Below are 14,876 nucleotides of genomic sequence, written 5' to 3' on the forward strand. Positions count from 1 at the left end.
GTTTAGAACACTAATGCTCTTTCTATATTATATACTCAATATAATTTGTAAAATAGTTATACATATTTTATTGGAACTTGAATTTGGACCATAGTTGTAAGTCGTGGACTAAAGTTACATCTAAATCGCTTCAGCGATTTAAGCGTGAAGAAGTGACAGACAGAGTTACCTACTTTCTTATTTATATATTAGTAGGGATTTCAATCTTACAATCAGATCATTGTATCCTACTACATACATACATACTTACATCACTGGCTCAGTAACCCAAAAAGGATCTTAGCCTCTGACACAAGAGAACGCCACTGTGCCCTATTTCACGCCACTTCACGCCAGTTCCTATTAAGCTACTAATACAATTTCTAGCAGCGAAAACTAGTACGACATATATGTTACTTGAATGATCTTTTTGACATTGGAAATGTCTTTTCGTTCGCTCCAGTATAGGCTCCGATTTCACGAAAAAGTGCGATCCCCTTATATCTCGGAAAGTTGTGAAGATATGATATTAAAAAATAGGCTCAAAATACGCATAATCACGAGAGCTGTAATGTAAGGTGCAACAATAATTATTCGAGAAAGTCAAAAACAAAAAAGTTATGGTCGAAATAGTGAAAATAAAATTATTTTTTTTCCGAATTTTTGATTTTGGTGCTCGATAATTTGAAAACGAAGAATGATATCAAAAATTTGAGAAAAACGGCTCTGGACAATTTAGTCAGCTACAATTTGAGCCTAAAACAAAGACGATCGGGTTAAGGGTTTGCCCTGTAGCCTAACCTTTAAATAGTCAAAAAGTCAGAACGACATTTTTCACATGACATATATGACTTCATGTTTCGCAGAGTTCGTTATCGGTGTTTGTTGTGAATTATCGATAGGGAGAGGGAGAGGGAGAGGGAGAGGGAGATAGACAAACGCTGTTATGGTCATCTCTCGTCGCGTCAAACTGCTGTCAAGAAAAATACATATCTTGCAGCAAATGGGCCGCTGCCGATCAAGACTCGAGTGACGATAACGGCGATGTGGCTACCACTTCTCGAGTTGACTACGGATTTGCCGTGTAATAATTTTCTTGTACTTTGAACATTAATATATCCTGCTTATTAATCGAAAAATGAAATATGTACCTACTTATGCGCCACGGCGACAATTATTCAAACTTCGATCCGCGTGTGGAAATTTTGCAATTTGTTTGTTCACATGCGTTATGACCAGGATACTTGTGTTAGTCTAAGAATAAAATAATTATCATTCAACGTTGTAGTTTTATTTTGTAACTTTTTCCTTATCCAGACTTTCTCGTCGCTCAGCGACAATATTTTTTCGAATTCCGTAGATTCATTTCCAATGTGCTCGATAGTCGTGTGAGGCACGAAATCTGTGATTTTTTTTTTATAATGTCGTTATGTTGTTTTAAAATAATAGCGTAACATCTGCGACTAGGTTCATGTTCATTCATTTCATTTGGTAAAATTGATCCCTTTAAGGAAGGTGAGCTAAGCCCAGTTTTGACTGCGTATTATCCACCATGCACGTTTCTCTGCCTAACCTGGCGCTAAATATTTAAACCTACATTAGGCAAGATGACCCCCTTACACAATGCGTTTAACATACGATAGACGGAGAAAAGTACAACGCTACATAGAGCACACTCCAACAAACTATTATACACAGAGTTTTTTTTAAACTCCGTTAACTTCGGGGAGTGGCTAGGTGGTAGGTTTAAGGAAACTGATGGCATAGTTAATTTTCAATTTTTTTTTTCATAATGGTGGATCCATGAAGGTTCGCAAGGTCAACAGCTCACAGAGTCCCTACATATTATTATTATAGTCTGTCAAGCCATTTCTGTCAGTAGAAAAAAGCGGCTAATTTACAAAATTTAGGCGCAAAGGGTAATCGTCCCACAGAAACTGTGAATTTTGCGCCTTTTTCTACTGACAAATTTGTTTGACCGGCTATAGTTACGGATTAGAGACATTCTTTATACTGTTTTGTGTAAGTATTGCTTAGTGGTGGAAACGACAGCCTAGTTTTTCTGACAACAGTGTGACGGATGTATTGGCGCCGCTTGCCTCATTGTGTGTGTGCTCTCGGTCTATATCCGTGCAATATTGCCGAAATGGAATGTAAAATATACGTGTTTGTCCATTTATTAAGTGTGTTATTAACAGAATACTAATTTTAGGCCGTGAGGGAATAATAGGTGTAAAATTTACGAGTAGGTAACAAAAATATTGAACAATGTTTTACACGAAGTTTAATTGTGAATAAGCCATTTAATTAAAAAACATGACTGTATTTTCGGTGAATTTGTGAAATAAATAACATAAATGATATGATAAATGTAAAAATAGACCCATGTCTATTTATTACATTTCAAATTCATTTAGATTTGAGAAGAAATAAAGAGACAGCCAAACACTTAAAGCTAATTCAGACAGTGGTCTATTTATCAAGGAACCGGACATGATAAAATGTGCAATCAACCGTGGTCCTTATGTGGAAATGAATAAAAAGAAATGTTATCATTGTTGACAAAGACACCTTGTTAAATTGTCGAAACAACAAATCATCATTACGATGATGAAGTTCTTTAATAAGATGTTTTTTATCAATTTAATAAGCGGTATTTTGTCACTGACACCTTGTTAAAAAAAGTGTCCAGGAAAGATGGACGGGTAATTTAATTATCCTTAAAAGGTGGTCATATGTTAAACAATAAAAACGTGACATTTCGGAAACTGTGGTCCAAAATACTTACAAGGAGCCAATTATAAGTAAAACAAATATAGGAAGGAATTTAAAAAACACTGAAAATTCGGCTTTTATTTAATGTCTTTAACGAGTGCAACGTGATTAAATTCCATTATTTTACTATTATATTTATCGATCGCTTTATCCACGTGATAAAATAACTGTCACTTTTTAACTCCGCGGGATAGAAAGTGTTTATCGGACACCGTTTATCACGCTGTCACGTAGACAAAAACGGCCATAATATCCGTACAGGTTGCACTATCTGTGCTGTGTCGTCATATTTGTTTACATTATGTCTCATTTCTAATGAACTCCATTTTAGATCAACATCATTCTATTCCACATTGATCTTATATTCGATATCATCAATCAAAATCACTGAATCGATACATGTTATATTAGTTAACTGCGGTTACAGTGAAGGGGAATAATTATAATTAACCGATCATTACAATCAAAAGGTTAATCATTTTTGTTAACTGCATGTGTGTTCAATGTTCATGCTTGATTTGAGTTTTATTGAGGTTTTATTATTTAATTTAAGTCACTAATTTGAGGAGTTATTGTTATTTAATTTCTTTTACGTGATTCTATTTGTTTATTATCTTATTATGGGTAATTAGAAACAAATAAAATGGAGTTTACTATTAATTAAACTAAAGTAACTAGTAAATAGTGATCTCGGCCGTCACAATACTCACAACTCCACAAAACCACAGTGAAACATCTTTAATAAAATAAAATATTTCGTTCAACCTAAAGCTGTTATATAAAGGGGTTGAGACCTAGTAGGTATACCTAGTATCTGTGTCAGAAGGCCTCGCTCTTCCAACTTATTACTAGTATAAAACTTTAACGTTTTAAAAATATTTTTTTATACTTCCCCTTCATGGCGCGTACTTAACTGCAGTATCGTTACTTTTTTTGTATGCAGGGATGTTGCGAATATTCGCATCCGCATCCGCATCCGCGGAACATCCGCATTATTTTCAACATCCGCATCCGCATAAAATCGATGCGGAGCATCCGCATGATGCGGATGTCGACCAAGTCGGTAACAGGAACGTATTAGCGGCGGCGCCGGCAGCGTAAGTGCTAGGTAATTTCGTTATTATATATAACAAAATCGTCTAGATCCCGAAAAGTCGGCCAAGTTACTGTTTATTAAATAAAAGGCACCTATATTCTTGCTCAAATACTAAACGTTTCGTTTTTTTAAAATAAAAATGCTAAAATGTAATATTTGACGTATGTTAAGTACCAAACCGCGGATGTGAGGCTTTAAATATCCGCATCCGCATCCGTATCCGCGGATGTCAAAAAATCTGCATCCGCAACATCCCTGGAAACGATTCAAATTAACAAAATTGAAATTCTGTTTAAATTTGCGTATTTGAGCTCGGAAAAAAATTACAGGCGATAAAAAATTTCACTATAGATATGAGTACTTTATCCCAATAAAATATTTGTTAATAAATCTAGGATAATTTTGCTAATTCTATGTACCTATATTAAATATCAGAGTAGTCTATAAATAAGTTTAATGCCATATTTTTTTCTAACAAGGTATTCAAATAATTATCATCATTTATGCTTACTATGGGTACCTACTACAAAGCAATCAAATCAAGATCTATTTACTTACCTTCAAATACTTCAAGTAATTGGTGTAAAACATGAACAAATGATGTTAATGTCGTATTTACACCTTAAATGAATACCTATACCAATTAAGATGTCTTAACTAAACATCGAATGCCAACGAACATTTTGGACAAATATTTGTTTTTTTTTTCGTGACAAGCCCATTTAGGAACTGGGTCAGTTAGTGACATGACCTTTTACATGCAGATTTTGGTTAAAACGATAACATATTTCGTAAAGATAAATTTTGTCGAATGACTAATTTGACATTGACAAAATATGTTATTAGAAACGATATGTGTTAGATATGTCAGTGTCAAATGTGACGTTTCTTCTAACAAAAACTTCACTTTTGACACTGCGGGCAGGTCAGCTACCTAGGTCTACGTTTGTATTGTTCTACATTTTGATTCTAATCGTACAATTCAGGTGAATAACGTGTCTACAATTAAATAATAAAAAATAAATATGTTTTTTTAAGTTTTACTTTTTTTTAATAAAAATACTGTTACTCGCCAAACTGACCTTGACCTCAATTTCACTTGAAATAAATAAAAACAGAAAATGACTGAACCTACAAGAAATGATCTTACGTAATACGTACCTATTTAGTTACAATAAGTTCAAGGTCGAAGAAAGTATTAATAGGTATTAATCCTCGTATCTTCAGCACCTTTACGAAATCAGTAAGAGCCTCATAAAAATGAAGTCGTTAATGTCATTATACATATCTAGACAATCTAGACATCTAGATACATGTCTAGATTGTCTAGTAAGACCTGTAGAAGTGTCTAACAAATGAACAAATCATTATTATGACATCATTTACGAGCAAAAGATTAATGACATCGCATAAAACCGTAGTGGGAGCAATTTGTTAGATCGACCAAAAGGTTAACACAGTAAATATAGTAACAGTACACTAACCCAAATTCAGTTACATTGGCTCGATTTTATTTTCTTGCCGATTTTTAATCGTTAGATTTACTCTATAGACTATAGACTCTATACTGTATAACTCTATACTGTGACTAGACCAAACATGTACATACAAACAGTATTTGAGGCGCTAACCACATTACGAAACGACCTTGACATATACCTAATATTTACACGGGCTCGTTAAAATATGTCTCAAAAACGCTGGACTATTATGAAAGTTCAATATTTTAATTTTATTAGCAGTATTAACATATACTGAATGTTGACTGCAACCTATTAGAGTTATACTAACGTCATTATTTTCTCAATTCCAGAGGCTGTCAGTGCACCTAGCGGTGGTGCTGCTGGCGCTGCACCAGACATGCGCCGAGCCCGACATCTCCAGCTTTCCCAACCAGAACTACGCCGTCTTCGGAGCCCCCATCCGAGCAGACCTCGACGAGGACGGCTACTTCTACCCCAAGCCGAAGATACCCTTCCCTCAGCCGCAGAACCAGAATAACGTTTATGTGCCGCAGCCGACACAAGGATATGTTTATGAGAGGCCTACCATACCTTTCAACCCGCCGACTAGGCCTCCACCGCCGCCGCCGACTAGACAAACTCCACCGCCGACCAGACCAACGCCCCCGCCGACTAGACCACCGCCGCCGCCACCGCGACCAACGCAAGGCTACGTTTACGAGCGGCCCAGTACACCTTTCAACCCACCAACCAGAGCTCCGCCCCCACCACCACCACCACCTACAAGACCACCCCCACCACCACCTACAAGACCACCCCCACCACCACCTACAAGACCACCCCCCATTTATTCCACACAAGTCCCCGTCTCAAGAACCACTGGATATAATTACCCTAAACCCAGCATCCCGTTCACTTTCCCAACACCACCAACTACTGCTCGTACTTTCCCTCCATCTACTTATTTACCCCCTGTTCCAACTACACGGAGACCACCCCCTCCATCCACCTACTTGCCCCCAGTAACAACTACTAGGAGACCACCCCCTCCATCCACCTACTTGCCCCCAGTACCAACTACTAGGAGACCACTCCCTCCATCTACCTACTTGCCCCCAGTAACAACTCCTCGCCCAACTCCCCCGCCAACCACAAGAAGAACTCCACCCCCCTACACCTACACCTACCCCACGCCAAGCGTAACCTTTACGATCCCTACTACTAGGCGCCCTTTGCCTCCTTCTACATACTTACCCCCCACAACCAGAAGACCATTGCCACCCTCTACCTACCTACCTCCAGTAACCACACCCCGTCCGACCCCACCACCTACAACAAGGCGACCGACTACTGCTTATCTACCCCCAGTAACTACGCCAAGACCCACCCCACCTACAACTCGCAGAACACCACCCCCAACCACAAGACCACCACCGACCTACTCCACAATACTATACCCTACTAGAACCACAGGTTACAACTACCCCACACCAAGCGTCATCTTCACTTACCCGACTACGGCTAGAACTTTCCCTCCTTCCACCTATCTACCTCCCACTACCCCTAGGAGACCATTACCACCCTCTACTTACTTACCCCCAGTAACTACGCCTCGGCCCACACCTCCACCGACAACAAGGCCTCCACCACCCCCAACCACGAGGCCCACACCGCCCCCTACAAGACCACCTACTTACTCAACCCAATTACCACAAACTAGAACTACAGGTTACACATACCCCAAACCTAGCGTCACATTTACTTACCCAACACCAACTACAACTAGGCGAACTCCCCCCACAACCGCGAGAACTTTCCCCCCATCGACTTACTTACCCCCATTCACTACCACCAGGAGACCTCTTCCGCCATCTACTTACTTACCCCCAGTGACTACGCCTAGACCCACAGCTCCGCCTACAACGCGGCGTCCTCCACCCCCTACCACGAGGCCTACGCCACCGCCCACCACACGCCCCCCACCCACATACTCCACCCAACTCCCACAGACTAGAACTACAGGCTATTACTACCCTCAGCCCTCAAACCCCTTCACATACCCCACCAGACCACCAGTGTACATCCCACCGCCCACAACCAGAGCTCCTCCTATCTATTTACCTCCGTCAACCACATCGCCCCCAGTATACCTTCCCCCATCTACCACAAGACCTCCATACATCCCACCGTCAACAAGGCCACCCATTTACATTCCGCCTCCAACAACCAGAGCCCCAATCTACTTACCCCCTCCTACCACCAGGGCACCTCCAGTATACATCCCCCCGTCTACAACACGAGCACCCCCAATCTACATTCCCCCTTCCACGACCAGAGCTCCCCCAATCTATTTACCCCCATCGACAACCCGAGCCCCCTTCATCGAAGACCAAGGCTACTTCTACGACAAACCGAGAGTACCATTCGTTTTCTAAGTTAGATAAAAGTACCTATATTCACAGTTGCCATAAATGTGATACCAAAAAGTACTTTTCTTAGTACTTTGGAGTAAGGTTTGTTATTAGGTCTGGGTTTGAGGCCTAAAATTTGTTTTAACGATGTATAATAATTACGAACGAGCTTATACTCTGTCAAAATACAGAATTCGTTATAAAACTGACAATCCAATTGTTGTCCATCACTTAAAACTATTACTTATCTACACTCTAGAAAACAGTGTAGGTAAGTTAAAGTTAAATTTAAGTGAGATGGATTTACAGTTCAGCAGATAACCTGTCATTTTAATAAATTTTATAATGTACGAGTATAATAATGTTTACGTTAAATGACAGCTGATAATAATATCTTGCTAGGTAAATCAAAAGGATAAAAGTAAAACTTATGTAAAAATACTTAGTAGAAAAAAATTGTAAATATCATAAATATGTATTTGCCTTTTCTTTAGTACTTTATTTTGACAGATACTTTAGTCTTGAGAACATCGAAGTTACCCGATTCTAGTGATATATTAAGTATGTATTTAATTATTATGATAGAATGGTAAATACTCAAAAAAATGTGGAAACAACACTGCCTTTAACTAATTATATTTTAAGATAGTAAATTACATTTTTATAAAAATATCTGATGTTTTTTTATTTTTCTGATCATCTTCGTTCTAGGCATACCGGGTGTTTTATCAACCCATAATACACTATGGGGTGTCCAGCAACAGATTTCCAAACCCCTAGCACCCCCTAGTGTCAAATTTCATTCGATAGCGCGAAGTGCGTTCGCGTTTGCGTTATGTCTATTTTTGTATGGGATTTTGAACCAAGAGGGACGTTTTGGAAACTCAAAATCCCATACAAAACTTATCTTAACGCAAACGCGTACGTCACGTCACGCTTTCGAATGAAATTTACTCTTATCTAGGGGTACTGATTTCAAAATTTGTTTATAAGAAAACTAAAACATAAACCAAAGCAATATATCGGAGCGGCCAAGGTGTTTCAAAATCTGAATAAAGCCTCTATTATCGTGAGATTAAAGTGCATGTTCAGATATTTTTGAGCACCTTAGCAGCTGCGATATACCTAATGGCGACTGTACCTACAAAGGAGCTTGATCGGGCTGTAAAGTATGTTGATATTGGGCTAGAACGTGTACAAATGTATAGATTAAAGTGGAATTCATATTCCTCCAAGTTTCTTATTAAGAGAGGATATAAGCGCTAAATCTGGATTCAGCAATTATTTTCTATAACAAGATGTATTTTTTCCGCAAAGATATGTAGAACTTTTTTGTGTAGAATTTAATAAGCTTTAATGTTGCCTTACACCATATTTTCATAGAGAACGTAGATTTAGAGTAAAACGCAAATTTCTCCAGGATAGTACACTTTATCCAAGATGGCTGCGATTCCTCGAGGTCCCCAAATGTCAAATAGTGTGGACATGAAAAAGAGACCTTTCATTAACAGACATACCAAATTTCAGGACTCTTCTAGAGATTTCGAGGTTAGACCTAATCCAATTGTGCTGCTTGTCTATTTCTGCATAAGGATTAAGTAGGTACTCCCGTTATAGGTAGTAGGTACCACGTTTTTTTAGCATTAGAATAAAAACTACACGATCTTGGCGTGTTTTATTGAAAGACACGTTTGAAAAGTAAATCGCATCAAATATGTAACAATAATAAAGCATACATGTTCATTTACATAATTTTGGTTTCATAAGCAATAGTTACTATTTTTTTAAAAGCGTGTGTCAATAAAAAGACGCAGCAATATCGTGTAGTCTTTTCTAATGCTAAAAAACGAGGTACCTACTCGTAGATAACGGCCCGTCGTTGTAAAGAAAGCATCGTGTCACGTGATCACCGATTACCCGTCTAAAGAGGCCCACTGATTAACAGCCCGCCGGACCGTATCAGCCTGTCAGTCAAAATTTTGACAGTTCCGAACAACTGACAGGCCGATACCGTCCGGCGGACTGTTAATCAGTGGGCCCCTTTAGAAAACGAATTGTCGGATGCCTCGACCCGGACCCGGGCCCGGACGTTCTAGCGTGAGTTGTTTAATCTTCGCAAGCGACAGACTCGACAGACGGGACCTAAATAGCCAAGATGACAATCGTTGATAAAAATCATAAAAAACGCCATCGAAACCTGAATAATGTATGGAAATAGTCGATATTCACAAAGGCCTTTTAGGCCAAGAAAGGTACGCTCGGCTAGTATGGCGGAATGGAAATAATTAGTAATAGATGAAATTTTCGGTGTATGGGACAGATAATAAATCTAGTGATTACGTCGACACATAATCCAAATAAATATATTACATTTAGGTATTTAAAAAAAATTTAAAAATATAAAAAATCACAGAAAGTTTGTAAAAAATATTAATAACATTTTTTAAATTTATACTCATAGAGAAATATTTGCTTTATGACATTAAGCATGAATCACACAAAAAATAATTCTGTATCCTACATATAAAGTAAATAACCTACGGTTATTATTAAATTCAGTATATTTCCGTCCTCAAAAATGGTAATAGGCTATTTTTTCTCTCATTATTTCCAAATTACAATAAGTACAAGCGTTGTAATTTAATCGTACACTAAATAATACCGTATGGGAGGTTTTATGGGGTTGTGCATTAATTGCCTGGTTAAAAATGGTAATAGATCAATATCATATGGGATTTTTATTATGAGTTCTCCTTCATCGAATACTGTAAAAATCGGCTTGAAATATGATTCGTAACACAAAAAACCATCAAAAACGTTATCGTTGCTTTAAAGTTGCCGCGCACGAGCCAGCGAGCTAACGCGATTGGTCGTTGCATGGAGCGGGGCGACGGAACGATGAAACTTCCATCGCCCCGAGCGCGAATATTTAAAAAAGTATTTAGTATATTTACTATTTACTCGGTCAAAACATATGTACCAGTGAACGTAAAAAATATGGGAGACTAGATTCGAACTAATTATCAGCTTTAATCTGGGCAAGAGTGCTGTAAATAAGAAAGTAAATTTTACGTAATTGCAGGCTTTCCGTCTTTGCGTGCGCGTTAAATTTAATACAATAATAGGCCAATTATATAGGGCTATTATACTGACACACACCCAATTTGATAGCAGAAAAAGACGCGAAATTAAAATTTTCTTAGGGAAATCAAATCTTCGCGCCTATAAGTTTAAACTTTAGGTTTCAATAGCGGTCATTTAAGTACCACCCCTCACCACTAAAATGTAATTATCAAAAACGACAGTTGCTAATGTTCCCCAAAGTAAGCATTTCTAGTTAATGCTGCAATACAGTGGTACCGGGCACCTTGCGACGCAAGGCCGAGCAGGAATCGCAAACCTTAAAATATTTGCACTAATTAATTGAGTTAGGATTTTGTTAGTACTCTTTAATTGAATAGCAAAAAATATAAGTTATGCATTAGAAATACCGTTTTTATTCGATTTTTAATTATGTAATTATTGTTAAACTTATTTTTACCGTGTGGTGTCGGTTAAAATTTCACTAGTAACATCATTTGGCGACTAGGGCAATAAAAGTCGACACCACAACCAACAAATTAACAAACAACAATAACCAACAAATTAACAAACAACAAAAATTTGCAGTAATATTCCAAAACTCGACTGAACGCAAGCGCACCGAACCGTGTCGCTCCCCTGACGCGACTCAGTGTCATAAAACGTAAGGCCGTGGTATTAACGACAGCGGATAGCTGAGCGGCGAGCGGTGACTGCAGGCGGCAATAAGGTGTTCAGTTAATGTTTTTATAATTTGAAATGACTTCGTTTCCATGTAGAAATAACCAAACAGACTTAAGAAGCATTTAATATTTTATTTGTGGCCGTATAAATTATGTTTTATTGGTAAATTAACTACAATTATTCATATTTGTGGATAAAACAATATACATACTATAATTAATACTAAATTAACATTAAATAAATACATTATTTATGACATAAAAATACATTGCGCGTATTTAACTACTTAGCACTGTTTAATTACGATACTTGCAAGCAAGTAGTAAAGTATATGGCTCCATCCTATCCTGTACCACGATATACAAGCGATAACATTTTTGCGACAGTTTTGTATAGATAATGGATTTGTCGCTAGAAAATTACGATATCGAGATAAAAGTCAGGTCTCTGAGCGCTATTGAAACCTAACGCTATAAAGTCTGTCCACGATAAAAAGTGGTCGGTGTTATAACGACAAATTAGAAAAAAAACTAAGAAAAACAATTTCATGGGCTATTTAAATTAAAGCTTTATTAGTGTTCTTTAAAATTAATAAACCTCCTGTTTAACAAATTAACACTGGTAAAATGCCCTGACTTTGCTTCGGACTCCTTCCATCAATCTCTGTACATCACTTTCGGTCACCTTTTTACATGTCGTATCCCACATTCTTTTGAACTGTTTCTCATTTGTAGCAATTTTACCACTATTTTTCAATTTTCTTTTCATTATTGCCCAATAACGCTCTACCGGCCGGAGTTCTGGGCAGTTTGGTGGATTTGCTAATTTCGGTACAAAGGAGATATTATTTTCAGTGTACCATTCTAAAACAGATTTGGCATAATGTGAGGACGCTAAATCAGGCCAGAATATGACAGGCTCGGTGTGGTTTCTTATAAACGGCAATAAACGTTTTTTTAAACACTCTTTCGTGTAAATGGATTGGTTAATCGTACCCGTAGTAACAAACGATTTGCTTTTTTGACCACATGTACAGATGGCTTGCCAGACAAGGAATTTTTTTGCAAATTTATCAAGTTTTTTTGTTGTAAATTTTTTATCGGCATTCCCTCTTTGATTTGCCACATAGAACTGCAAACCTGGTAATTGCTTAAAATCTGCTTTCACGTATGTTTCGTCGTCCATCAAAATACAACCAAACTTCGTCAAATATTTTGTATACAACTTTCGAGCCCGGGTTTTACATAATTTATCCTTTGTAGCATCGCGATTAGGAACTGTAGTTGCCTTGTACGATCGTAAACCTGCACGCTGCTTGATTTTTTGGACATACGATTTCGATACCTTACATTTTCTGGCGACGTCACGGACAGAGAGAGTTGGATTCTTCTTAAAATGCTCGATTACTTTTTTTGCCTTAGTTTTATCAGCAGGACCGCGTTTTCTACCCGAACCACCTTTTCTTGAAACAGACAATCTGGACTGATAATTAGCCAATACCTTTTGCACGGTTGACTTCGGAACTTTTAATAATTTGGCTAACTTTCCTTGTGATATACCGATATTTTGGTTGTAGATGTACACGATCTTTTTTCGGATGTCCAGTTGGCTAGACGACATTTTATAAATGTTACGAATTTATAAACTCCAAATAGCCCTAAACGATAGTTTATTCTTCCCGCTATCTAACAATCAAAGTGACAGATGTCAGTTGTCTTTTATTTTATTTTTTATTGTTTATTAAATGCTGACCACTTTTTATCGTGGACAGACCTTACATGTTTTAAATTTGCCGCGCTTTTTCTAGTCAAGCTGAATGTGTTTCACTATAGAATAGTAATCGAATTGGTTCAGATTTAACGTTTAATGCATATAAATAACATAATTAGTAAATAACATAATTAGTAAATAACATAATTAGTAAATAACATAATTAGTAAATAACATAATTTTGGACTAAGTACATTATACATACCTACATGACATCAGGCTATGGTTTGGCGCACCGTGACCCTGAACGGCGCGGTAATGTGTTACGGCTGTTAAGTGAAGTCCAGACGGGATGATCAAATCGACCGATTTGATCAGAAATGAAATTGGGGTCAATCTCCAAATTAAGCAACAATTAAACAACTGTACCGATATTTGGAACCTCAGAATAATATACCCGGCCGGATACCGGATAGTAACTTTGCTTGATTGCAGAGTAAACAAATTGGATTTAAGAAACAGTCACTGTCATATTGTACATTACTCGTTTATTATTTCAAAACAATTTAAACATCCACTCACTTGCACGCGTAGGTACCTACTCATTTCGAACATAGAAATGAGTCCGCGCCAACGTTCACCACGAAACAGGTTAAAACCTGCACAATGCGCACCTAAAAACCGAAATGTAGGTATTGTTAAATTTAGTTTGTAGTTAATTAGTTTTTTGGTGTAAGTGTATGAACCAAGGTCTGAAATAAATGATTTTTTATTTTTTTTATTGTTCCGCCGGCCGAAGATTCGGCGGTCGGATACCGAATATTTGGCCGACGGTCAGGCCGAATATCCGGTATCTGACCAAACAACTATCCATTGCATCATTTGCATCTGTAATTGAGAGTGGCAACACTGTCGTAGGTCGTATTGCCCTTTTCTAGCATATACATCCCTCGCTCCTACACTCCCACCACACAGGCAGGTTGCTTTGTCAGTTATACAAGGCAAATTTCCAAGTCATTGGCTTGCTGTTTTTACATCTGGAAGGTCGTGAAGCTAAACTGCTGGTGAGTTTTTGAATTTGTACCTCAGTTTAGCTGACTATATTGAAATAGTTATTTATTTTACAAGGGGGCAAAGTTGTTGTTTAACCGCTCGTGCTAATATTGATACTTGAGCAAGTAAAACATTCGAAACATGGAATCTTGAGCGTTGCGAGGGTTTCAAAGCACGAGGGTTAAACAAAATTTGCCCCAAGTGAAACACAAAATGTTTCACCACACCAACCCGAAGCAAATATTAAATGTAAAAATATCATACAAAATCAAATACAAATGAATTTTATTAAATATTTATGATTTAAAAGTCAATTCTACCAGCAAACATAAGAAAACAACTCAAAATTTGCATTTGATTCCTTTGCCTCACTTGTGAATAAAATGAAACTTTGCTCTCAGTCTTTGAAGTGCAAAGTAAGCCTTTCCGAGCTGGTGTGAAATAAATAATTAAATTTTTCACGCCACTGTTCGGAAATGTGGCAATAGATGGTCTAAAACCAAGCTGGAAAGTAGGCAATAGCTGTAGCACTTGAACCACCACTACTACACTCGCGTGCAAAAGTATTGCATCACTTTGCATTTTTTCGTCCGCACCCAATATCTTTGTAATTCTATACCCGAT

General features: G+C 37.7%; 1 protein-coding gene across 2 annotated transcripts in view; it reads left to right on the forward strand.

Moving 5' to 3' along the window:
• The window catches only part of LOC134793358 (uncharacterized), a 42,441-nt gene extending 34,047 nt beyond the window's left edge, over positions 1-8,394 (forward strand). The window contains exons 2-4 of one of the 2 annotated variants that reach the window (XM_063764917.1): positions 5,664-6,258; positions 6,307-6,370; positions 6,419-8,394. In XM_063764917.1, coding sequence (XP_063620987.1) covers positions 5,664-6,258; positions 6,307-6,370; positions 6,419-7,748 — 1,989 coding nt within the window. In that variant the 3' untranslated portion in view covers positions 7,749-8,394. Of the gene's footprint in view, positions 1-5,663; positions 6,371-6,418 lie in introns of both variants that reach the window. The other variant, XM_063764916.1, reaches the window with a different exon arrangement.
• Positions 8,395-14,876: the final 6,482 nt, after the last annotated feature.

This window comes from Cydia splendana, chromosome 9 (assembly GCF_910591565.1).
Source record: "Cydia splendana chromosome 9, ilCydSple1.2, whole genome shotgun sequence".
Lineage (NCBI taxonomy): Eukaryota > Metazoa > Arthropoda > Insecta > Lepidoptera > Tortricidae > Cydia > Cydia splendana.